Source organism: Zingiber officinale, unplaced genomic scaffold (genome assembly GCF_018446385.1).
Source record: "Zingiber officinale cultivar Zhangliang unplaced genomic scaffold, Zo_v1.1 ctg182, whole genome shotgun sequence".
Classification (NCBI taxonomy): domain Eukaryota; kingdom Viridiplantae; phylum Streptophyta; class Magnoliopsida; order Zingiberales; family Zingiberaceae; genus Zingiber; species Zingiber officinale.
Window position 1 is genome coordinate 459061 of NW_024589871.1, and position 24140 is coordinate 483200.

Genomic DNA, 24140 nt, shown 5'->3' on the forward strand with positions numbered 1-24140 from the left:
GTTTTTCCTTCTTGCATTTGAGAATTTGAAAAAAAAAAAAAAACACTAATAATGAATTTGCACCAGATTTTACAACTTATAGAGATGATTTTTTTTTCCAACAGAGATGGGTATGATGGTTTCCCAATAGACCTAATACAACGTTTTATATCAAGAACTCGCTACCCAAACATTACGGGAGAAAAATTAAGAACTGGAGCATCAGCATATGCGGATATCAACTCATTTTCTCCCCGGAGATGTTGGGATATTGATAACAGCGTTGGTTATCTGCACCCAATAAAAACAAAATGAGTTCTTGCTAACAATGCAAAAATATGAAGCATAAATAGCAAATTTGCATCTACAATGGCATCCTCATAGAGAAATTATATGATATCCATCCTAGGGTAATTTGGGTTCATTCTAAGGTTAGTCTTCGATTTTACTACAACCCCAAAATACTGATATAATAATACAAATTGATAATTTGCCAGTGAACATAAACAGGGATGAACTACTTGCAGACAATTTGATTGAAACTATCTTTTGGTTTTGTTGTATTTTCAATGACAAAATAAAAACTTTTTTTGATCTGTTCTAGGAAAAAAGATTCTAAATGACAAAGTCACTCAGTTTTCATTCTGGATTTTATTTTGTTGTTGCATAAAGATGTATTGATAGCCTTCACTGCTGAATGCAAAAACTAAATAAAACCAAGGTAGTAGAGACCAGACCTTCGGGTTGAGCGAGTTCTCCGTTGTTTGGTACCACTGTCAATTTGATTCAGCGATGCCGATACTCTAACTCTCCTTGTTTGGTATTTAGAGACACCTGAACGAACCCATACTCATAAATTTTTGTAACAATACCTGAATTTTATAACTAGATAAGTTTAGTTACCTCTCTTGGTTTTGGAAGATTGAACCTCTGTACCATCTGTTTCACATTCATTGGCGATACTAGAAACACAACTTTCCTTTGATGTTGCATCATTTGTTTCTAGTGAACCCCCTTCCCCGGATGAAATACTTTTGCCTCCAAGTGAAGGATTGATCACCCCACCTATTCAATCACTCAGAAAATAGAATGAATCTTTTAGTATTGTCTCGCAGCAAGAAATAACATGGAGAAGCTTGTGATAAAAATTGCAAAACAAGAGATAAAATTGATGATTATGTCAATTGAGATTTATGAATTTTGATAAACCAAACTGTCATTTTTCGGGAAGCATATCCTGCCTAGCACATAGTTTCAGCTTGAAATGTTCCTTTGATCTTAACACTACCTTCAGCCTTTATTCCAAGTCCAACAAGCCCATAAGTTATACAAAGATGTTCATTTAAAAATCAATAATAGTTATACATTTTGCATTCTCATTAAGAGGTAAAATGAACAGCCTGAATTTATTTACACTCAAGCTATATTCAGATTCTTCAGCACTGTCCCAAGCTAATATTACCAAATTTTAAAGCAATAAGGGAAACAGACAAGCAAATTGCATAATTTAAGAAGGATTCTAAAATGACCAATCTTACTATAAACACAATGCAGTGCATACCTTCATTAGTGGCTTTACCTGAAGTGTTTTCCCTGATCAGGAAATCTTCAAGACTGCCATAGTTTTGTTGGTGAACTTGTGCATTTCTAGCAGTTGCTTCCTGTTCCTTTCTGTATGTATGTATCTTGTTAAGCTTCTCTTCAAATTCGTCGATGTAAGACTTAATCTCAGCTTTTCCAAATTTTTTACACTGTTTAGTTTTTTAAAAAAAAAAAGTTTAAGATAATCATGGACAAGATCAGAATTTGCATATTTCTACTATAACTTGCTAAGCAGTTTAAGAGTCACTAGAATTATTTAGAAATTCAAGCTTTTACCTTATTGATGATGCTCCGGAAATGGTCCATCACAGATTCATCACATAAGGCATGCTCATATGCTTTAAAAGATTCGATAAGCTTCTTCAGCCCCTTCTCACTGAATGTTAATTGAGAAAGGCAATAAGCTATATGTTTCCACTGTCTATTGTCTGTAACACAAGAAAAGTAAGAAAACACAATTGATCAGAAACATCTTGGAATGAGCAAAACCATTCATCCTTAAGTAAAACAACTTTTCCAGATCAAATTCCTTTTAATTCAATGCAAGTGTCACAGAAATGCAGAGTTGCAACATAAACTAATCACAGCAAAAAAAAAATATAAGATAACTACAGATAGAAGAATTCCCCAGAAGTTAAATTCTCCAGCATAACAGCATACCTTCTGTCATATGATGCAACACTAGTGAATAATTAACCAATGGACATCTAAATTATCCTCAATTCAGTAAAAAGACAAGTTAGATTAGACAAAAACAAAGTATGTGGAATTAAGAGTTGGCTTAATTGGATGGATAACAAGGAGGAAAATTGGAGAGAAAGCATGTCAAAAGTGTATTTTAGTACACCATGATTGTGCATTTAAGTAGTCAACCATCTAAGAATGTGTATAAGCACAAATGTGACCTTAAACTTTTCAACTATTAGAAAGGTATTAGTAAGATAGTGTAGCAAGTGTAATATGAGACTTTGAATGCTTAATTAGGGACCTTGTAGTCAGGAGCTTTGCATCTACCTTGAGGAAGAGCTATCTAAGGAACAAGAAGAGTCAAGAGCAAGGTGTGAGTTACCCACTCAAGGATTTAAATGAGTGGGACTCTTTATAGTCACACACTCTAATAACACAATTCAAAGTTCTAAGGAAGAGATACTGAGGTAGAGGATAAACTTAATTGAAAAACTTAGCATTAATATCTTGTCTGTTTGTGCTTGTATTTGTTAATTATTGTGGCACATGTCTATGTGCAACTTGAGTCTATTTTAAATCACTTATTTATAGTTTCTTATAGTATATCTATTTGCATATTACATGTGCATCTAGAATTAGCATGCTTTGATTATGGCTAAGTATTCTTATATATGTGGTATACAACATCTTGAATTAACATGCATTCTCAGTGTTTAGAGGTGTTCTCACATAAGTAATTCGGAAATATTGGAAGCATCAGCTAAGTTGACTGGAGAGTTACACGGACAAGGAAATGGCACACTATCTTGGTCTATTAGACTTTGCATACCTCTAGGTTCAATTTCACTATAATTTTCGGAGGGTGTATAGACACATAAACTAACAATTAGATGTGAAATAATCTTTAGATGACCTCCAAAGTCCAAACCACAACAATATATAAAGTTTATGTAATAGGTCTCCCGTGGATGGTGGATTGCATGATCATTATGTGCCAAAGGAAGGCTAATTAGTTTTTTTTATAGTTTATTTTCAAGGTTAAGTTGCCAACTAAATCAAATGAAGCCTTGAAATGAGATACACCCTCTTGACACAACATTTTCTGCCCCTTCTCAAGCAAGGTTGTCAAGATCAAAGGAACGTGAATGATCCATAGGTTTCGAATCATATGATGAAATTGTAGGATCATAAGATCCAACAATTTAAGAAGAATATTTCAAAATTATATTTAGCATTTATAGACTTTCAATATATAGTAGCAATAAAAACATTATTTTCTAATTTAATACAGTAATTAACTAAAATTATAATAAATTCTTAAAGTACATTTCTATATACCTATTATAACTTCTATAAGTGAATGATAATTATAAAATGATGGAGGTAACAATAGTTGGAGATAGATGATAATATCAGTAATTAAAAAAAAAGTATTCTCAACTTTGGGTTAAAAGGAATCTTATATAATTGAAAACTTTTTTCAAATGATATGGCAAGAAAAAATTATATCTTATAGAAAATGTCAATTGTTATTGAATATAGATATATTCTCAATCAAGTTTGTTGGGACAAAGCTCGTACATATGAAGAGTAAGCAAGCATATGATCAGATCGTAGGATCATAAGATCTTAGCCCAATTAAAATCCTATTTGAGATATGGATCATTTAGGTCAATTTGGACTATAGTATCGCAAGATTCTAAGGTCCAGGCTGTAATTTTGACTACTATGTTCCCAAGTAAACAAGTCTTAAATCTTCCATTCTCACATTCTTTCTTCCCTAGTCAACAACAAGATAAAAAAAAGCATTGAACTAATTATCTCTCCTACCTTCTATCATTTCATAATATCTATCTTGTGAACTTTCTATTGAACTTTCTATTGAACTTTCTATCTTCCCTAGTAAGCAAGCCCAAGGAACAAATAGTTGCTCCATCATTGGTGTAGACATGTAGTACGCATGTGGTCAAATTAATTATTTATCACTATAAAGTTCTATCACTCATGACATTTGATTATGATTGTTGACTTTACCATTGTAAATTCGTTGAGTAGGATGTAGTTCAATAGTATTATTATTTCAAATTTTTATATTGCTAATATGTACACTTCATTATAGTCGTCGCATTTCTACTCTGCAGTTCCTTGTTAAATTTCTTCCCTTCACTTCTATATCAACTAGGCAACGTTATGCAATAATTAATTAGAAGAGAGACTACATGTCACCATGGAACTACTCTACTTTGCAATTTCAACATGACTTATGTCAGGCATTATCATCTTGTTAATAACATACTTTAAGAATTATACTTAAACTGTATAAAATTTCTGCTTGTTATATTAACTAATGATGAAATGGGCTATATTTTATAGAGCACTAGCACCTACACAGCCAGTTTAAGTCAAGAAACGCTAAAAAGAACAATGAAGTTTGGATTAGGGTCAGGTTCAAGTAATAACATTGGATTAAAAAATCAAGAATGTGTCGTGTCTGAATTTGTTTAAGCAAATGGGTATTACTATTAACAGTTGTCTACATATTATACACATTTAAGTCAAGTGCCCTTTGATGTGTATAGCTATTTATCATATTTGATAAGGTCCAAATAGAGGAATAGGAACAGAGATGGATATTTAATCGAGTGTTGAGAGTGAGTAAAATTAGATTCAAGTTTGGGACAAAACGAAAAGATATGCATACCCAGCCTACTAGAATTCTAGTTATGACTTCTTGTACAACATTCATTAGTTGTATTAATTTCTAAATGTTGTTTCAGCTATTTTTATTTAGAACTCATTCACATGGTTTTGACTTTTGAGTACTTCCATGTTTTTGATAGTATATAGTGAAACTTCCAGTTAGGCGATGTGAAACTATGATAAACATACATATCAAACGAGGAAGAGGAAGACCAAAAAAGACTTGGTTAGCAATAATAAAACAAGATAAAATTTATTTAAATATAGATGATGATATAATAGAAGATAGAACTCAATGGCGTAAAAGGATTCATACAACCGACCCCACCTAGTGGGAAAAGGCTTAGTTGTTGTTATTGTTATAGTGACCTGTTCAAAAGTTATTCAGCATCAAAACAATATTGTCTGATGGTCAGCATAGTGCACTAAGGAAATTACTAGGCAATTGTCGAAATTTTTCTAATCACAAAGGAAATCAACACAAGGTATAACAATTATGTTCAATAAAGGCAATAAATGAACAAAGCTTTTGAACATGCTTGTAGGAAAACTCAATTTATATTAATAAAAGAATGCCAATGATCATTATAAATATGGATGTCATCAAACATACCTGTAGCTCCACTAAACCTATTGCACAGCTTTTCAACAAGTGCTTCCATTTGCTTGTCCTAGAGTGATAGAATCTGATTATGAGAAACCAAAACAAACAGAATGCATCTAAGAGCACTTTGTAAAAAACTACCTTCTTAATAGAATTAATCAAAAACTGCATTATGTTGTTAAATGCATCTTCACTGATATTTTGATTGCTTAAACTGCTGAGGATATCAGGAAGTAGATTATATATTGGGTTGCTTCCTGCATGGACAAAATAAAGATCAGAGTGAACATCATGTTTTCATCTGTTAGCTAACTTACAAATCATCAGAATGGAACCTTTCTTTGACAACTCGTTAAAGAATAATTTGGCAAGACTTGCAATTCTTTCATCCTCATCTTCAATACGCATTGTCATTTCATATATATAGCCTTTCACCTGATAAAATGTGTGCATGGTTATGTTAAATAATAGCAGAGAGAAATTAAGAAACATAAAAATTCAGCACCTTCATCATATCATTCAAGATAAGATGAGACAACACCAAGACAGCATTTTTCCTCACGGATACTGAAGGATCTCTTAGTCGAGCATACATATTCTCAGTCCATGGCTCAAGAAGATTTGGGAAACGAACTGCCAAATCACCAAGAGCCACTGTGCAGTTGGAACGAACAGTTTCTGTTGAAGCGCTCTCCACAACAGTGAACAGAAGCTGAAGATTTGATTCGCTGAAAATGTTTCGGTTTAATATTCGCATACCAGTCCAAGCAGTATTAATTTTACAAAGTATACATCTCTTACCAAAAGTCTGAATCAACAATCATTAATCTGCATAGAGCAAGCATTGCAGAGGCTTGCAATTCAGGAAACTACACAAGCCAGTCGTACCTCAAATTAGTGTAAAACAAGCCAGTATATTCTAATAGGCAATAGCCCAGCCTATGAGCTAAGAGAAGAACAAACCCAATGACTCACCTTTTGAATTAAATTCAAATTTCTACAGAGCTTTGAGAGAAAGGGAGCACAGTATCCAATGAGGTTTTTCTCAATAGATCCACCAGAAACAATTTCTTTCTCAGCCCTCTCTGAAAGTGAGTCAATTATTGCATCTTCAGAAACCCCAAGGCCCAGTTCAGCATTTATTCCTTGAATCTGTGACAACCTCAAGAATTAGATAAATTTGTTCATTTTCAAATTACAACAAAAATTTGGCCCCTTAAAATTTTCAAAGAGAAGTGACACTTTATCTTTTATCAAATAAATTGCAATACATAATCTCCATGAACTGAAATCTCACCTCAGTTTCTTTAGTTAAACCACCATTTACAGTTTCTGTTTCAATCTTTAACTTTTCTTTCTTCAGTTTTTGTTTCCGAATATTCTGGACGCAGGCCTCAATGTAGACCAACTGACTCAGTGCAATATGGCTTATGACGAAAAGGAATCGACCAAGCTTTGCTGCAGGCACTGTGAACATGAAGTTATGGAACTCATTAGATGAGTTATCCGTAACCTCATCTCTTTCCCTACAACTAAAAATAGCACTGACAAACTTCTTCACGATATCAGCGGCAAAAGCTTCAGGTTGTGGATGAAGTGCATATATAGTTCTTATGGCTTTGTCAACAGTAGCATACCAAATGTTCTCTGGAAGCCAGAAACCAGTTATTAAATTATGTAAGATACCAAAAACTTTGTTGCTAGTGGTTCTGAGTTTATCCTTATCTTCCTCAGACAACCTTTCAAGTGCTATACACGCTGTTCTTGCAAGCAAAGTTTCTTCCTTTGCCCATCGGCCAAAGCCAATATCAATAATATCTTGCAAATGAGAACCTAATATAGCTGGGGTTGATTTGGCAGCCATACACAAAATTGACAGAGAGCCACGGCTCTGAGCTGCAGCTACTCCATTGACATTGAAGCTAAAGATGTCCCACAAGGCTGATATCTGAATAGGTCAAAAGAGAGGCACCAAAAGAAAATTAAAATAAAAAGTACAATTAATAATCCCAACAGAAAAAAGCAGAAAATTAGTTCAAGGTAACTTTCAGGAAATCAAATGTTATTCAAGCAATTCTTCTCCCATAGCACTTGTAACCTTTACTTACTGGTGTTTGAGGCCTTCACTAAGAGCTGCCTTTGATCCCACCGAATGTCAAACTCCTTGACCACTCAGTTTCTTCACATGGCCATTGTTACAAACCTTTCCAATTCCATGACCATTACTACCGAGAAGTTGAATGAAAATACATATGAATCCTAGGCTGCAACATATGGTTCATGGGCAAAGGTTAACAAGAACATCTCACCACCTGAGTTGTTAGATTCCTAAGTCCACTAGAGGCTCATCAGAGCAGATAATCACATTCACTTGCCCTCCTATATGTACTCCATCAATCCAAAGTCTCATGAGCATATTGTGGTCCTTCTCTTGCTATGAGACCTAGACGTAATCTCAAGATCCATATACAAATAGCATTTCTCAAGCTTACAATGTGATTGGCAGTCTCCTACAGTAACAAAGCACAACCCAGGGATGATCACATATATTGGTTAATTCCAGGGCATTAATACTGATCTTTGAGATATCTTCCCTGATTATATTAGAGTTGTACGAGATCATTTTAACAAGTCCATCATTATGTTCCTCACATGATTCGTCTTGAGTTGGAGTTTGCAAAAAATCAAATCTTAGGAGGCATCTCTATATCACCCATTAAATGTTTACATGAGGATGCTGAGGAATCTACAACATTCATACTATTGGAAAAAACAACCAACGCACTAAGTCTTCTTCCCCGGCATAGTGGAAGTTGTCCCTGTGTAAATAGTGTATCGTGAAAGCTGTGGTCATCTTTACTTTAATGGCAGTTTTTCACCCTACTTTCCATCTTTGCATGAAGAGATAAATTCATGCAATGTATTGTCAAAAAGATTTACTTCAATTATCACTCATGTTCCTTTTTTCCTCTATCACTCTGTTTGCTCGTGTTCTTCATTTCTCTCCCAAAATCCTCAAATTTGTATGGTATCATTGAGCCATAAGTTACGGGAGAGAAAAGATGGTCGACCATTGCTAATGAAAGTAAGACCCTTGATTCTTCTTTCATATTGTTCCTCGGTGCATTGAAGAAACTGGGAATAGTTTTGGCTCAATTTGTTTACTTTTGTACTGTCTCTGGCATGACCATGCCAAATTAGGTTAGGACATGGGTAATCCTACCAAGTTGTCACCTTTAAACCAAACACCAATAATGATAAGACACATCTGCAAGTCATCTCAACCCTTATCTACAACAAAAGAGATTTTTTCCATAATTTTCCTTATCTTCCTACCCTAAGCCATTTCGTTTGCAACAGTAGCATCATACAAAATGCCACCAATCCAGTTTTCATTAGATGGAAAAAAAAAACATAAAACTAAGAGATGGATTATCATTTGAATAAAGAGAGGAAGAAGGCACAATCTAAGAGACAATTACATCTTTCATTAGTTCCAATGACTAGCTAGCGGATTTGCTAACTAAATTTTTGAGAGATCCTTGAACTTATTATATTTGTCATAAACTGACGCTCTAATGATATCTTAAAACTAGCTTGTGAGGAAATATTGAGGACCTAGTAGTTATATTGAAAATATACCAAAAAAAAATTCTAAATTTACATAATATAATTGATATAGGTAGGGAAGCTAATAGGAATCTAAGGTAACATGTCCAATTTGCTCCCTATTACATTTACATAATATAATTGATATAGGTAGGGGAGCTACATAGAAATCTAGGATAACATGTCCGATTTTTTCCCCCATTACAAAAACAAGTAAACTTCCAATAGTCTTAGTAAAATTATTACTATAATTGTCATAAACAAAAGATTCAAACATATATCACTCAAGATAAACATATACCAACAACAATATAGAGTCATGTAAATACTATAATCATCATGAGCCAACTATTTTAAGTTCAAACAAATATCATTTTGTGTAAATTCCCTCGTTACTTTTTCATTTACTTTTTAGCAAAGTTATAAGAAATAACCAAACTACACAGCGAGACAATAGAAGTGCATACCGTGCCATTAGAAATCTCCCCTTTGGACATTAAAGAGCTAATTAAAATTTCCAAAGCTCCAAGATCCCCGATACTTGAGTCCATTGCCAAATTCAACAAATTCCTAGCAGTTTCCATTGGATTTTTTCCTATGTATATAGTGGTAAATGTGTTTTCAACAGCTTCATATATGGATTTATCTTGGGAAAAAACCTGCAAATCTCAATGAAATTGAAGATTCAAGAACAAATGAAAGTAAAAAAATATATATCTAATAGATAAATTTAATCAATCACATGAAACAGATATTATATTTACCAATGGCAACATTCTTCTGAGTGATGCATCTGAACCATCAATCTGAAACTGTCTGCACCTCATGAGTAGAAGGATTGTGTTCTCCACATCGGTGATTGAAGAAGAAGCCAATAGCTGAACTAGCGTTGGCATCAATGAAGTAATGCAGCGTGAGAACCGCAGACCAGCCTCAAGTGAGGCCACCAATGCCCTAGTCTGTTCTAGATTCCCAATCTCTGGAATGATTGCATCATTGTCCTGATGCTGCTCCTCAGTCGAAGTTAAACAGCTATCACTAACACTTTCTCCCTGCTCAGCCACGACTCCATCTTCCTGGTTATCATCCTCAAGATTGATGTCTGAAGTGACGGGAGGTTCCATTGATTGCAATTTATCTTTGAACTTCTCCAATGTCGCCTCAAACGCTGCAACACGGAGTTGTGGGCCAAACGGGTTATGTTGTAACATTGTAACAAGCAGAATGAGTGCTGATTTCCTCACCATCGCACTCTTATCCTCCAATCTTCCAGAAGCCACCACTGCTAGCTCATTCCAAAGGCCAATTGAAACTGCATGCACTTCACACAGTTCGGCCCATACTTGAAGCACCCGACTTCTTGAATATGCTGAAACATCTCGGCATCGCTCTAGCAATATCTCCAACATAGCTTGCTTTGCCCTCAACTGAAGACACTTGGAACTAACCTCACCTTCAACATCCTTATAAGCTTTACAGACAAGCTTGCCCAGTACACCAACAAGAGCATTTCTAATCTTATAAGATTCACCACCAAAATGAGGAACCAGAACGCCCACATTTGTGGACATAAGTTTTGGTGACTTGTCAGCAAGTTCAACCAGGAACCTTCCTATATTCTCTGCCCCAGCACCATCCCTCACATACTCCTTTGAATCAGTACGACCAATCTCTCTAACTAGGGAAATTGCTACGCAACCATCACCAAATTTCTTTTCAGCTGCAGCAACCAACTCTGCAAGATGAGGAACAGTGTAGTCAAACTTGTAAATCAAGTGCAGAATTGATGCACATGATTCTGCAGTTCTCCGGTACTTTGTGGAAATAGTGCCGATTATACGCGCCAGGCCTTCTCTGGTGTCTGCATCTTTCAACAATGCCTGGATCTCATACAGACTGAAAGTGCACCTAGCAACATTAAATGTTCTCATTACTACCTTGCATATTATAATCTATTAAATCTTGAGTAAGAAAATATGGATACTTTGAGATAAAGGAAAGATAGTTCTCATCAATATCACTTGATCCAAAGAGCAATGATAGATTGATCTCCAGAGAGTTTGCAATCAGATTGATAATCCGAACCCTTTGTGCCTGCCAATTCCATGTACATGTAGGATTCTTCTTCCGGCCTTGCATTCCAACCTAATTCAGGAACAATAAATCAATATACTTTCTCTAAATGGAAACAAAGACACTTTAAAATTGGAGGTAAGGAGCACCTTCGAGCTAGCGCCAGAGTCGGAGCCAGACAACTCCTCTGTTCGGGCGATAGTAAGGAGGAAGAAGGTGTAAATCTTAAGGGCATTGCGGTGGGAAGCAATGCGTGTTGTGATATCGGGGACCTGATCAGCAGCAGTCCCTGGAGAAGATGTTGGCGACGGAGACGACGAATTGGGGGCGCGGGAGAGTGAGTCGACGCTAGGGAGGAGAACACTGAGGTTGGACCGAAGGGTCTCGACGAGATTGAATTTGGAGGAAGTGGGGAGATTGGCGAAGTGCCGGACGAGGGAGTAGACACGATCGAAGACGTCCTGTTCCTCGATGCAGAAAATCTCCCGGTCGGAGAGGTCAAAAGCAACGCCTTGGGCATCAAATTATAAGTAAATCAACAATACTGCAAATTGAGAGAGAGAGAGATCAAAGGAGAGGGCGGCTGACCTTTGACGAGCTCTTCTAGCTGGGAGGAGCGAAGAGAGGAGACGTCAACAGAGCACTCCACGCTGAGCGAGAGACCGTCACCGGAGTCTTCTAGGTCTTTGAGATCGGAGGGGAAGACGAAAGGCGGAGCCATAGAAGTAGAGAGAGAGAGAAGGGTTTTGCCTGATGCTGTTTGAAACAACTGAGGGATAGAATTAGGGTGCTCCGTTGGGCCAAATGAAGCGGGAAGAGAGTGACGCGTCATATTTGAATTTGGTCCCAAAATTCTTCATAATCGCACAATAGCTCTTGGACAGTCCCTGAATTAAGATTCAGGGCGGGTCATAGAAATGGTTCGATTTGCTTTGAAAAAACAAGACAAAACAAAAATAAAGGTAAACCATGTAAAAAAAAAATTTAAAAAAATAATTTATCGACTGACTCCCAAGTTCTAACTGAAACGAAAATCATGAGGCTTCCATATCAAATAAAAAGTTGGATTTGATTTCGTTTAAATCAAAATTCCAGCAATAAAATTTGTTTAACAATGCAATAATAATAGGTCAAAATTTTAAATCACACGAGGGAAAGGGATACATTCATGCATTCATAATCATCCGTCATTCTATATGATGCTCTCAACAATGATCATTTCAGAGGTTCATCTACGGAAACCTTGTTACGACTTCTCCTTCCTCTAAATGATAAGGTTCAATGGATTTCTCAAAACGTCGTGAGTGGCGAACCACCCACATCTCCCCAATCCGAACACTTCATCGGACCATTCAATCGATAGGAGCGACGGACAATGTGTATAAAGGGTAGGGACGTAATCAACATAAGCTAATGACTCGCACTTACTTATGGATAGGTAGTGGAGAGAATTCTAAAATTTACAAATCTAAGCTAATAGAAACCCTTTTTAAGATAAATACAAAAATATTAATTATTATAAATTAAAATATTTTTTTAATGTTGTCACTATACTCTTCTAACACTAAATTTGTCCCGAGCTATTATATCATAGTAGGATATTCAGATTGTCACTCAGATAATAAATATCTACGGTTTAAATCCAAGCTATGATATATTTGTAAAAAATTTTCCTTCAAATAAAGGGCGCAACCAAAGAATGCTGGTCTTATAGGCTGACCGCTACATATGCTTTCCGATTTATCCTGATGATTGGAGGAAAACTTCCATAGAATCAAATCGATCACCTCCAAAATAATCAATGAAATTAACTAGGATTATTAATTTTAACATTAAACTCTTACTCATAGCAACTATGTCAGTCTCACATAATTCGTATAACTCATTTAATTAAAAGAATCCTAGTGCGTTAATCTAGTTATAAACAACCTTACACGAGTTGAGATATCAATTCGCTTAGTAAATGAGTCAAGTTCAAGTTGAGATTAAACTAGTCACGAGTTTACATAAGTTTAGGTTAGATTTGCAAATGAGTCAGTTATTTGGAAACTAATGAAGCATTAATAAATAATAAATAAATAAATAAAAATCCGAGTGTCTTTCCATTAACGCAATTTGATGTTGTCCGGATAAAGCTAGACAGGCCATGGGCCTCTTCGGACCCATTACATGTAATTAACCTTCTTTTACATCCAAAGTGGCCCGGTTAGTTTTGGGCCCCGTTAAAAACTTGCTATATAGGGATCATGCTAAACTGGCTCTTTCAGATACCCGCCCCTATCTATCTTTGACGGAGGATTTGAATTTTGACGTGGTCAAGATTAATATCTCTTTTACATATTAATCATTATTTTAAGATTAATAGTCATTCATGATTTATTTCATCCATATTCATCTTAGTACGGGTTGACAGAAGTCGGGGTGCTAACGCAAGTACAGTCATCTTTTGCTAACATGGTGAAAGTGACATTAGACTTACAACAAGAGAAAGCCGGCAATAAGTACAAACTAATAGTTGTGATAGAAAGGTTCGCTTGTGCGATCGATACGCCTCGCTCATGTAGTTGTCCACATGGCTTGACGCAGGCTAACTAGCAAGGTGACTTGGATTCTCTTCGAATGAAGCTTTATAAGCTTTCAGGTAGGTGAAAGGTATGATTTTTCCTTATGGCAGTCATTTTTTTCCATCTTCCTTTCTCTCTCAAGTTCTCTTTACTGATTTGATTGTCGAAGAGGTAACACTGACAACGGCAACCTTCAACTAATGTTCGTTGAATTTTAAGTCTCATTGCTCGGAAGATCTTTTGCGATTGCTTATTATAGAGGAGGAAAGGAGAAAAGAACCTGAACGCAATTAAATGATATTGATAATTTGTGTTAATGTTGAGCACAATCCCATTTTCTATCATCTTCTATTACGACACAAGCAACATAAGTGTCACCATTACCATTATTGGGTAGGATTCAACATTTTTTAACGGCTCTATTCTCAGCATCTAATATAGTTTAGAGTATATTTACAAAGTTTCAAATTCCCCCCTATAATTTAATCATTCAATTTTTAAACTTTTTCCTAAATTGATCATTCCGTCCAATCTCCGTTAAAATAGACGGGAAGACTTGTTTAACTAATGGAAGTGACCAGTTACTTATTTCCTCCTCTTCATTCTCGTGGTGACCGCCTCTATTTTTGCTTTCTCACGCCTCCTTCTCAACGCTGATCCCTCTGCTTCTTTCTCTCCGCTTTCTCGCTTCTTCTCTTTGCCTGCGGACTCTTAGCTCTCCGCACCGCCTCCAACGTCGCCTTCCCCAAGAGAAGATGCGGCGGTGAGCGAGGGTTTGGCGGATCTGTTGCTGGCGAACCGAGGAGTCAGTTCCGAGAACGAAAATGGCGGTGCCAATTCTTCTTTTTCTTTGGAAAAGACTTATTTTGAAGGGTGGATTTCTGATAAGAGCGGAACTGAAGACCAAGATCTCCAAATTACACATCAACAGCCTGATGAGAAGAATCGAACAAATGGAAAAAAGATTAGCAGTTTAGTCGTGAAGACTCCTCCTCCTCCTTCTCCTAATGCAGCCGCTACAGTCCCTGTCGTTACTGATGCTGCTGCATTAATAAGGAACGAGTCCAGTCCTCCTGCCAAGGTGAAAGCTCAGAGCGGTCTCTCCACGGAATGCGACATATTCGGCGGGAGGTGGGTGTGGGATGAAAGTATTGAACCCTTCTATCCTCCTGGATCTTGTCCTTACATTGATGATGACTTCAATTGCCATAAGAATGGGAGCTTGTCCTGCCGAGGTGAAGGCCTCGTTGCTAGCCTTGATGTCTCGGTCAGTGCTTCCTCGGAGCTTATAAACCAACAAAGGAAACAAATTTTTAAATCATAAACTCAATCAATGTTAGGATTAGGGAAATAGCGCAAGAATAATAGTAACTGGTCACTTCCATCGGTTAAACAAGTCTTCTCGTCTATTTTAACAGGAATTTGGACGGAATGATCAATTTGGAAAAAATTTCGAAAATTGAAAAACTAAATTTGATCAATTGAAAAATTAAGGATAAAATAAACACCACATCAATAATGAGGGACTAAATTGAGAATTAACCCATTCTCAAATAGATATATATCTTTTAAAAAGAAATACTATATTTTAAACTAGACGATTACATTATTTATTATTATTATTATTTTAAATTTCTCAAGTGCATCCATTCAATTTTATTTAATTTGATAATAAACGATGAGCGGAATTTATCCCACTATATATTTAATATTTATATTTATCTCTCTGTATTTATGGGACAGGACAGTTATATTTTTTATTTAATTTGATAATTCTACTAGTATTTTTGAAAAGTTGGTTATCTTTATTGTGCTTGCGGTAAACATAACCCTATACCACATCACACGTTAGTTTTGGATTAAATATGATAGGCAAGCCCAAATCGAATCAAGCCATGCGGGCCAAGAACTTCAGGAAGAGAACCCTAGATCTGCATGGCAATGACACCGATGACGACGAAGAGGAGCGCCGGTAGGATTCCGTTCCACCAGAAAAATATTCTCTCGGATTCAGTCGTCCTCCCATTCCTATTGCTTATGTGGACGGGGATCTGTTGCTTTCAGGTTGGCATTGGAGGAGGTGAAGCTCCGTCAGAAGCAACGGGAGAAGAAGGACGGAATCCCGGCTCTCTCCACAACTCCACAGCATTCATCAGTCGGCCCCGGATCCGCCTTCCGCAAGGGCTCCGCAGGCAGAGGGGGAGGGGGCGGCGATAAAGGCGATGGAGATGGCGGCAAGGAGGACCTCGTTCTGCAGGATACCTTTGCTCAGGAGACAGCTGTTACCATCGAGGACCCCAACATGTACGTGCTGGTCCTTTCGACACCCCTCTCAAATTTTTGACAAGTCGAGCAAATTGCTTTGATGGTTTCTCTTTGAAGGCTTAAGTATGTGGAGCGAGAACTGGCAAAGAGGCACGGTAAGAGGATCGACTCAGGTGAGAAGGAGGAGAAAGATCCGATGGATGAATTGTATGTTGTGCCTGAACATCTTAAGGTCAGCTCAAATTAGCTTACATTGGAAAAGATAAAAAGAGAGAGAGAGAGAATTTACACTCTTATTGCAGGTGAAGAAGAGGAATTCGGAAGAAAGCTCGACACAGTGGACAACGGGCATTGCTGAAATCCAGCTTCCGATAGAGTAACTTCCCTTATTAGAATGATATCTCTTATATCTTTTTCTGTAAAATTTCCCTCCCCTTTTTTATTTATTTTAATATTTATAGGAGGTGAACACTAGATTCTTCTTTAGAATAAAAGACTGCATGTTCTATCTATAAATAAGATGGCGCCATTGAATATGAGCTCAGATAAAAATTGATTTGGTACCATAAAATTGGCTACACCCCAGTTAGTTGTTCTCACATATGGAAGAAGATTTTTTTGGTGTTTATAGGGAGTATTTTGTCAATGAAGATACTCAAAGCAGCTTCATGAATAACTCGATAAACACATCAATTTCACAGAATCAGTAGGCTATATAAATCATTTGGAATAGTGAGATTCATTGGCTTCTCTCTGGGGTATTATTAGAAAAAAGAGGGCAATCTTCCAGGTTGCATCCGGAGGAATGTGATAATAAATTAGTGTTTAGAGGAAGCATTAACCAAATTTATGTTTTGGGGATAAAATAGAAACTTTAAAACCTATGACAAATGTACAACTTCAATAGTGTAACATGTTTTTGAACTTCTTATTTCCAGTTCATATGTATCAATTGAATAACTTTTGAAATTGTTGGATAATTTCATTGGCCAGACTCTGCCCATCATGAAAAAGCTCATAGTTGTGTCCATGTGTCAGTAAACATGAAATGATGCAGTTCTATTGAAGAACTAGTTTCTATCTCTTTCATCTGATATACCATCTACTTTCTCTATATCGCTATTAGCATATGTTAGTGAAAAAATTTTCTCTAATCTCATAGACATTTTCATGCAGTACACTTTTACTTAGGATTTTTCTCATGCTACAGATACAAGCTACGGAATATTGAAGAAACTGAGGCTGCCAAAAAGTTATTGCAAGAGAAGAGACTTGTCAGGAAAACTAAATCCGAGTTAAATATTCCTTCAAGTTATAGTGCAGATTACTTCCAACGTGGTCGGGATTATGCAGAAAAGCTTCAGAGAGGTATTTTGTGTTCATAAAATATTATTTATTTCTCTTAATACCTTCTTAGTGAAATAATGTTTCGATATGCACTTCCAAGTATAAGCATCATTTGTTTGTATACTAGATAGTGGTGCAAGTTAAGCAAATCTTGTAGGATTAGTTGATATTAGGCAAGGTCTGTTAATACATTGAGCATCCTTGAGGTGGATTTGAGATTGTTCACTTCTCACTATTGGTGAATTATCTAGTGTGATAGTCAATACATATGCATTAAATTTCAACATCCTCATCATTCACATGCACGTGGCCTTAAATAAAGATAGTTTTCGAGTGTAGGAAAATGTCAAAACTAGAAGGATACAAGTGTTTGATAAATTACTATAATTAAGATGGCAAGTTATGCCATTTTTGGTCTATATAGAGAGAAATAGAATTAGTAAATTTTTAGAAGATGCTAAACTTCAAAAATTCAATTTCATAGTTTAAAACTTGTTCTGTATCTCATACAAATGATAGATGCCATTGTGCCCGCTTGTCAAAATAAAAATCAATTGGTATTGGTGAAAATTCCATGCTTCACCAATGTTATCCCCATGTGTCGCCCAATGGGTTTTGGTGGGGGGTGTAATTCCCAAATTGAGATTGAAAAGCCAAATCGAACTAAACTAAAAATTTTGGTTCATGGGTTTGGTTTTAGTTCCGAAAATAAAAAGTTCCAAGTTTAGATTTAGTTTTAGCATGGATTAAATGAGTGTTTCGTAAGGTTGGTTGAGTTGAGTGTTTGCGATGACAGTGAGATTGCATATGTTTTATGACATTGGTTGGTTGCGTGTCCACCTCCTTCTTCAATTCTTCTCCATGTTCAAGAGTTTTGTCAAATGTTCCACCATCTTCCATAGTTTTTCACCTTGGACAAAGGTTCTGCTAGCATTCCACCTCCTTCCCCAATTCTTCTCCTTAGTGCCTCTTACATGGATTGTTGGTACATTCGGCATGACATTGTCTTGTTTCGGCTGAGAAGAGAAACCCTAGTTCGAGATAAGAATTCGAACTTTGAGCTTTATTTTAGGCTAATGATAAATCTCTAAAATTGAATTGAACCATCAAGGATATATAGATATAAGCATAATCATGTATATATAGGAGTGTAAACAAACCGACCTGAGCTTCGCTATATTCAAGCTTGTTTATTATCGAGCTTGTTGAAGCTTCTTTATTAAAAATCTTGTTGAGTTTAAGGGGAGCCTTGGCGCAACATTAAAGTTATTGTCATGTGATCAAAAGGTCACGGGTTCGAATCTTGGAAACAGTCTCTTGCAAAAAGCAGGATAAGGCTGCATACAATGGATTCTTCCCCGGGACCCCGCATGACGGAAGCTTCGTGCACCGGGCTACCCTTTTATTGAGTTTAAGCTAAGTTTGGATTTTTTGTCGAGTTTGATTGACAGTGTCATTGCCCTTATAAATTAGGTTAAATGCGTATTTAACAAATGGAACTTATATTATTTTCTTATTTTTAACATATTATGGATAATTTAAAATTATAAAATTTATAAATTACTATATTTGTATGTATTTGAATGGAAAAAATTTATAATTATATTTTGCGCGACTTAATTAATAAGTTTTTTTGTTCATGAACGCTAACAAACCAACCTTTCTAGCGTTAAGCTTGTTTATTTTATATATTCTTTTTACTATTGAACAAATATAAACGAGCTTTATCGAACTGTATACCAAGCTTGTTCACGAATGTTTGGTTCATTTACAACCCTATGTTATATGTTAGTATACATGTGTATGTGAATACATGCATTTATAAATATGACAAAATTTTATGTATTATTTGATTTTTCTATCATTAAAAAAATTAAAATACATATTATTTTTGGTATGATTGTTTGGGATTCACATTAATTTTTATTCTCTGATTTAAACAAATGCAAGTCAAATTCACATTAATTTTTATTTGATTTGTAGTTGCATATTAATATCTAGCTTGCTATCTATTTGATATCTTGAGAAATTTTGTTTCTCTTATTTGTTTGACTTTTCACTCAACTTAATAATTAGTCCAATTTGCACATACACATAATTGGTCTGCACCGGAAGGTGCATATCATCAATACTCAACTATGCCAACCAAAACTTTAATTATTTCTATTAACAGTCAAGTGTTTCTAAATGTTTGATGTATGTGTGTTAGTTTCAGTTATTTGAAGTTGCTTTTATTCTCTCTCCCTCCCTCCCTCCCTCCCTCTCCTGCATATACAACACTAACAAACCATATTCATTTTCTAATTAGCTGAATGATCAAATTCTCTCTGGTATTCAGTTGCTAGTCTTTGCATTGCAGAGCATCCAGAGTTGTACAAAGGCCAAGGTACGAGAGAAAATGAAAGGGATGGAAAACCAACAGAAACTTCAGATGCTGCAAGATGGAGGCAAACTGCTACTGATGAGTTTATGCTTGAGAGATTTCGGAAACGAGAAAGAAATCGCGTGATGCGAAGATAATCTTAAATGTAAGTCTATGGAAACCAGAAAAGAATGCCATTCTTCTTTTCCTTTGGGATTATTTGCGAATTCAAACCCATCTCTTGATACTTATTAAAGCAAGAACACCAGCTGTGACTGCAATTAAGGAAATCAGTGATTGATACTGATTTTTATTGTTGCAGGACATGTAGCTAAATTTGTATGTTCTTATTTTTTTGGTACACTTGCATTGTCACTGAATTAGATGTGTTGTATATATTGGAAGAATGCACTATTTGGATCCAAGTTACAATTTATTCTATTATTTTAATATATGGAATAATATTTCACCATATTTATAAATTTCCAAAGAATCATGCTGACCACACTGATGAGCTTTCTCACTGTGAGAGGAAGTAATTGATGAATGATCACCAATAGCTGTCGTTCACCTTCATGACTCATGGTCATTGTAACTATTTCACTCTATCCACCACAACCCTCCTCCTATTACATTTTCCTGAAAATCTAATTCAACCCAATTCATTAAGTGGAACATATGTAGCAGTTGACCTACAAATGACATAACCCAACCAATTCCATAATCAAAGAAAAGATTATTCACAACTAACCAACTAGACCCAATTTATAATTTCCATAGCATTCTTTACTCTTTAGTGATCCAAAACCCAACCTATCCCTTTGAGCAGGTTTTTGATTTCCCAAGTTGGGTTCGAGCTCAAGTCAAAAAAGTTATGGACTCATGATCCACATAGTTTTATTGTGGGTTCACTATAAAAAGATGAAATTTTAACCACAGATAATATTAAATAGCTGTCATTAATTTTTTTTTTTTTAGTGTTAAATCTCTGTGGATTATAATTATGTATGTGATGGGAAAAAAAATTGTCACAAACGTTTATCACTATTGTATCATTTGGTGACGAAGAATGTTGTCACTAATTTCACACTTCCTGCCGTATCAGATTATTTCTAGCGGAATTTAGGGCAACAAATCTAGTAACAAAATTATTATCATCAAAAAATTTAATGACAAATTATTAAGTTTTATTGATAATTTTTATCATTCATATACACTTTTTACTGTTGTCAGCGGTGCAGTTTTTTTAAAGAGTTTATATTAGGTCTAATAACTCATTTTTCCTAAATTTTGGGAAATAGATCATTTCTCTTTTCTTGTTCTTTCTGAATCACAATGCAAAACTTGTAGTTTACTTCCATTTTGAAAACCAACTTTTGCACTCATAAGTCATCATCCTTTCAGAATCCTAGTTGTATGAAAAGAGAAGAAACACTTTTGAGTCTCCATCTTCTCAGTCTGCCAAAATGCTGAAACTGGATTGATTATATTTGTCATTAATACTAGTGATTGTGCACACGCGTAACGTGTGTAATATAATACATTGAAATTACATTGACCCTTTACTAATGAAATTATATTAATTAAAGTATTTTAGCATTAAAATACTAAAGTTGAATCATTAGTAGAGTCATTAGGGTAAAGTACTTTTGAAAATCTGAATTATTTTGGACTTTGAAAATCCGAATTGTTTGGATTTTCGAGTGTCACCCTTACGGTTTCCCTATGAAAAAAATTAATTAATTTAATATTATACTTATCTTAGTAAAAAAACTAAGAAAAGTATATTTTTTAACATTGTCGGCCTAAAATATTTATAGAAACTTCTTTGATCATAGTGTTGTCAATTCTAAGATGTGGGACTAAAGAGAACTATATGTTTTTATATAAACAACCAGAGAAAATTAATGATGAAAAAAATTCATAATAATATGCCGCAGCTGAGTCTCGAATTCTAGATCATTGATTGTTTCGCTTGTGAAATTACTAATAAACCTTGAAATTATTTTTAGTGTGAAAAGAAAAAAGGATATTAACGTAAATTCATTTTAGGCTTCATCAAAATTAGTTAGTAAAGGGAGGAGATTTTTAATAAAATAGTAAGATTTTGTTAAGGAGCCCTACACTGAGAATATGGTCTATCTATATCACATTCAGTTGCGGAGTAGCAGCCAGATGCTTGTACTAGAAGTAACTGAATTCACTTGGACAATTGTGTAAATAGTACACATGATCAAAATGGGATGTGAAGTTTGGAAACTTTTGGATTTTTTTTAATATGATTAGGAATTTTCATTTATCTAAACTTAGACTTGGTTTGATCAGTCTAAGTCTGACTGAGTCCATATTGAGGTACAATTGCTGCAGTGCTCCATTTTCATTTTGATTGAAGTTTTATAAAAGACATTTACAGAACAGTGTACTGCTTTCTTCTGAAAATATGCTCCTGTTTATTAATGTACTTATTCATGAGCATCTTTCAAATTATTTCACAATTTTAAAGGAAGAATCTCTCTTTGAATTGCTTCCACTAACTCCCAACCTGTAAGAATGTCACACTCTGAAGTTGAAGAATATATTCTCTTCTATAAATTTGCTGGTGCTGTCTAATTTTGTGTTGGTGCCATGGCTATTAATCTCCCTGTGCTGATGAAAAATCTCAATGCTCACTTGGAGGATGGGTTGCACAATCAATTTTTCATTCCCTTTGTCTTTATCATCATTCTTGTTTCTTTATTAAGCCCTCTTTGCTCAAAAGTTCTCATCTTCTTCTGCCCTCTTTTTATTTCCACCTCAATATGTTCAGTGGCAGTTTATATGTTCATTTTGTCAGGTAAAGAAAAAACAGATGAAGTTTCCTTCACTGGAGAAAATTCTCCGCGTGTTCTCAAGATTTATGATGAAATAAATCTAAGCATTGGGAATGACAATGTTAGAATGTCATGTTTCTTCTTGAAGTCAGATATTCACTTGCCAAACAGTTCACCGGGAGAAGATGGTGAGCAGATAACTTTTGCGGGGAAGTTAGAGGCAGATCATGGCTCCGGTACTTTCGATGAGGATGTTTCACTGCTCAAGTTAGATTCCTTAGCTGAAGGGGTATGGAACTACTACCTTGGAAGATATTCAACATGGCACTACCAAAATGGTATATACTTGTATGAAATAACTGATTAGGCATGTTTTCTATTTAAAATCTCTATATGTTTCTGATGATAAAACTCATTATTGCAATGATCAACTTATTGATCAGTAAGTTGATCTTAGTTCAGAGACAATTTCCAGATGGAAGCTAAGTTGACTGTTTCTTCTGAAAAAAATTTAGTAACTTGACCTGCCTTAGCATTGTGATGGATTAATGGTTTCTCTGAGACCCTGAGCCTCTTTTTCAGCTGGACTAATAATTCCAATGCCTCTGTAGCAATACTTTATGTTGTAGCGAATGAAGTATTATTATACTATAACACTATAGGCATACGGCAAATTTAGCACTATTGTGGGTACATGTGGAAATTATTAGAGTATTTTTTTAGCATTGGACGCATCAAGCATAATCTTTTCTTTAAAGATGCTCTTATCTCAACTTTAGTGGTGCTTTAGCTTGCAAACATTAACAGTAGTTTAAAAAAGCAGTATATACTCACTCATGTGGCAGACAGAGCATTTGTTCCGTGAACTGGTTTATAGTGCCACCGATGCTCTCTTATCTTTTAATTCCAAAAAGAGAGAGGAGTGACCAGGAAGATTAAACTTTTGCTGACTGTTCTCGTAACAAGTTTTAATATCGGTCCATCATTAAACTGAGAAGTGGTGGCTGGTCTGCAAGGATTTTAAGACAAGAAAAAAAACAAACAGATAAAATGGTGGGTAAAATCTGGTCGGAAATGCTATTTATTTGTCATGTTTGATAATACCACAAAATTAGATTTTGGTTTGAGTAGTCTCTTAGGGACTAACTTCTACTGTCCTTGATTGCATTTCATTTGAGTTGCAGCTTAGCTTCCGTTTTAATTTAAGACAAATAATCAGTGTTGAATACTATCCCAAAAGCCAATTTATAGGTTTGGCTAAAGAGGAAAATGCACTACTAAAAATTGAAAACCCTCATGCCTCTACTAGCTGCTGACTTACCAAGCATGGTAGAGCGTCTTCTTAATTTCTTAAACATACTAGAATTGAGTTCCATTTCTATAGATTAAAAGATGATTTTTTTTTTTTAATGGACGATTGATCTAATAATGTTAGATTGATGGATTATTTGTACATTTTGATTTAGTCTGATGATCAGTAAAAAATTTTTATAGAGTCAAATCGATCATTCCTAGGATTAATCTGTAAGTTAAATATG

General features: G+C 35.3%; 2 protein-coding genes across 3 annotated transcripts; one reads left to right on the forward strand and one right to left on the reverse strand.

Annotated features, from left to right (window-relative positions):
- Positions 1-47: 47 nt before the first annotated feature.
- LOC122036636 (condensin complex subunit 1-like) lies at positions 48-12026 on the reverse strand. Of its 2 annotated transcripts, none has more exons than XM_042596020.1 (17): positions 11843-12026; positions 11404-11765; positions 11166-11326; positions 9946-11089; positions 9649-9840; positions 6870-7520; positions 6548-6724; positions 6374-6441; positions 6078-6300; positions 5908-6007; positions 5714-5829; positions 5582-5639; positions 1858-2009; positions 1559-1730; positions 883-1044; positions 717-813; positions 48-270 (listed from the first exon to the last, which is right to left on the reverse strand). In XM_042596020.1, exons 1-17 carry the CDS (start codon positions 11973-11975, stop codon positions 267-269), a joined length of 3972 nt encoding a protein of 1323 aa, XP_042451954.1. In that variant the 5' UTR covers positions 11976-12026; the 3' UTR covers positions 48-266. The 2 variants fall into 2 exon arrangements, with proteins under 2 accessions (XP_042451954.1, XP_042451953.1); XM_042596019.1 differs by having other exon boundaries at positions 1541-1730.
- A 3611-nt stretch (positions 12027-15637) lies between these two features.
- On the forward strand, positions 15638-23151 carry LOC122036619 (protein COP1 SUPPRESSOR 2-like). Its single transcript, XM_042596005.1, has 7 exons — positions 15638-15790; positions 15883-16122; positions 16201-16315; positions 16386-16459; positions 17294-17451; positions 19790-19958; positions 22626-23151. The coding sequence occupies exons 1-6, from the start codon at positions 15684-15686 to the stop codon at positions 19948-19950; spliced, it is 855 nt and encodes a 284-aa protein (XP_042451939.1). The 5' UTR covers positions 15638-15683; the 3' UTR covers positions 19951-19958; positions 22626-23151.
- The last annotated feature ends 989 nt before the right edge of the window (positions 23152-24140 follow it).

What these genes read in the sequence shown, in the direction of transcription:
- LOC122036636 (XM_042596019.1), bottom strand. Translation starts at nt 11,975, where the DNA reads ATGGCTCCGCCTTTCGTCTTCCCCTCCGATCTCAAAGACCTAGAAGAC. An exon ending in GCTAGAAGAGCTCGTCAAAG is followed by an intron (nt 11,766 to 11,842) that starts GTCAGCCGCCCT and finishes TTGATGCCCAAG; the next exon opens with GCGTTGCTTTTGACCTCTCC. An exon ending in GGGAGATTTCTAATGGCACG is followed by an intron (nt 7,521 to 9,648) that starts GTATGCACTTCT and finishes TGACCTATTCAG; the next exon opens with ATATCAGCCTTGTGGGACAT.
- LOC122036619 (XM_042596005.1), top strand. Translation starts at nt 15,684, where the DNA reads ATGATAGGCAAGCCCAAATCGAATCAAGCCATGCGGGCCAAGAACTTC. An exon ending in ACCATCGAGGACCCCAACAT is followed by an intron (nt 16,123 to 16,200) that starts GTACGTGCTGGT and finishes TTCTCTTTGAAG; the next exon opens with GCTTAAGTATGTGGAGCGAG. An exon ending in TGCAGAAAAGCTTCAGAGAG is followed by an intron (nt 17,452 to 19,789) that starts GTATTTTGTGTT and finishes TTTGCATTGCAG; the next exon opens with AGCATCCAGAGTTGTACAAA.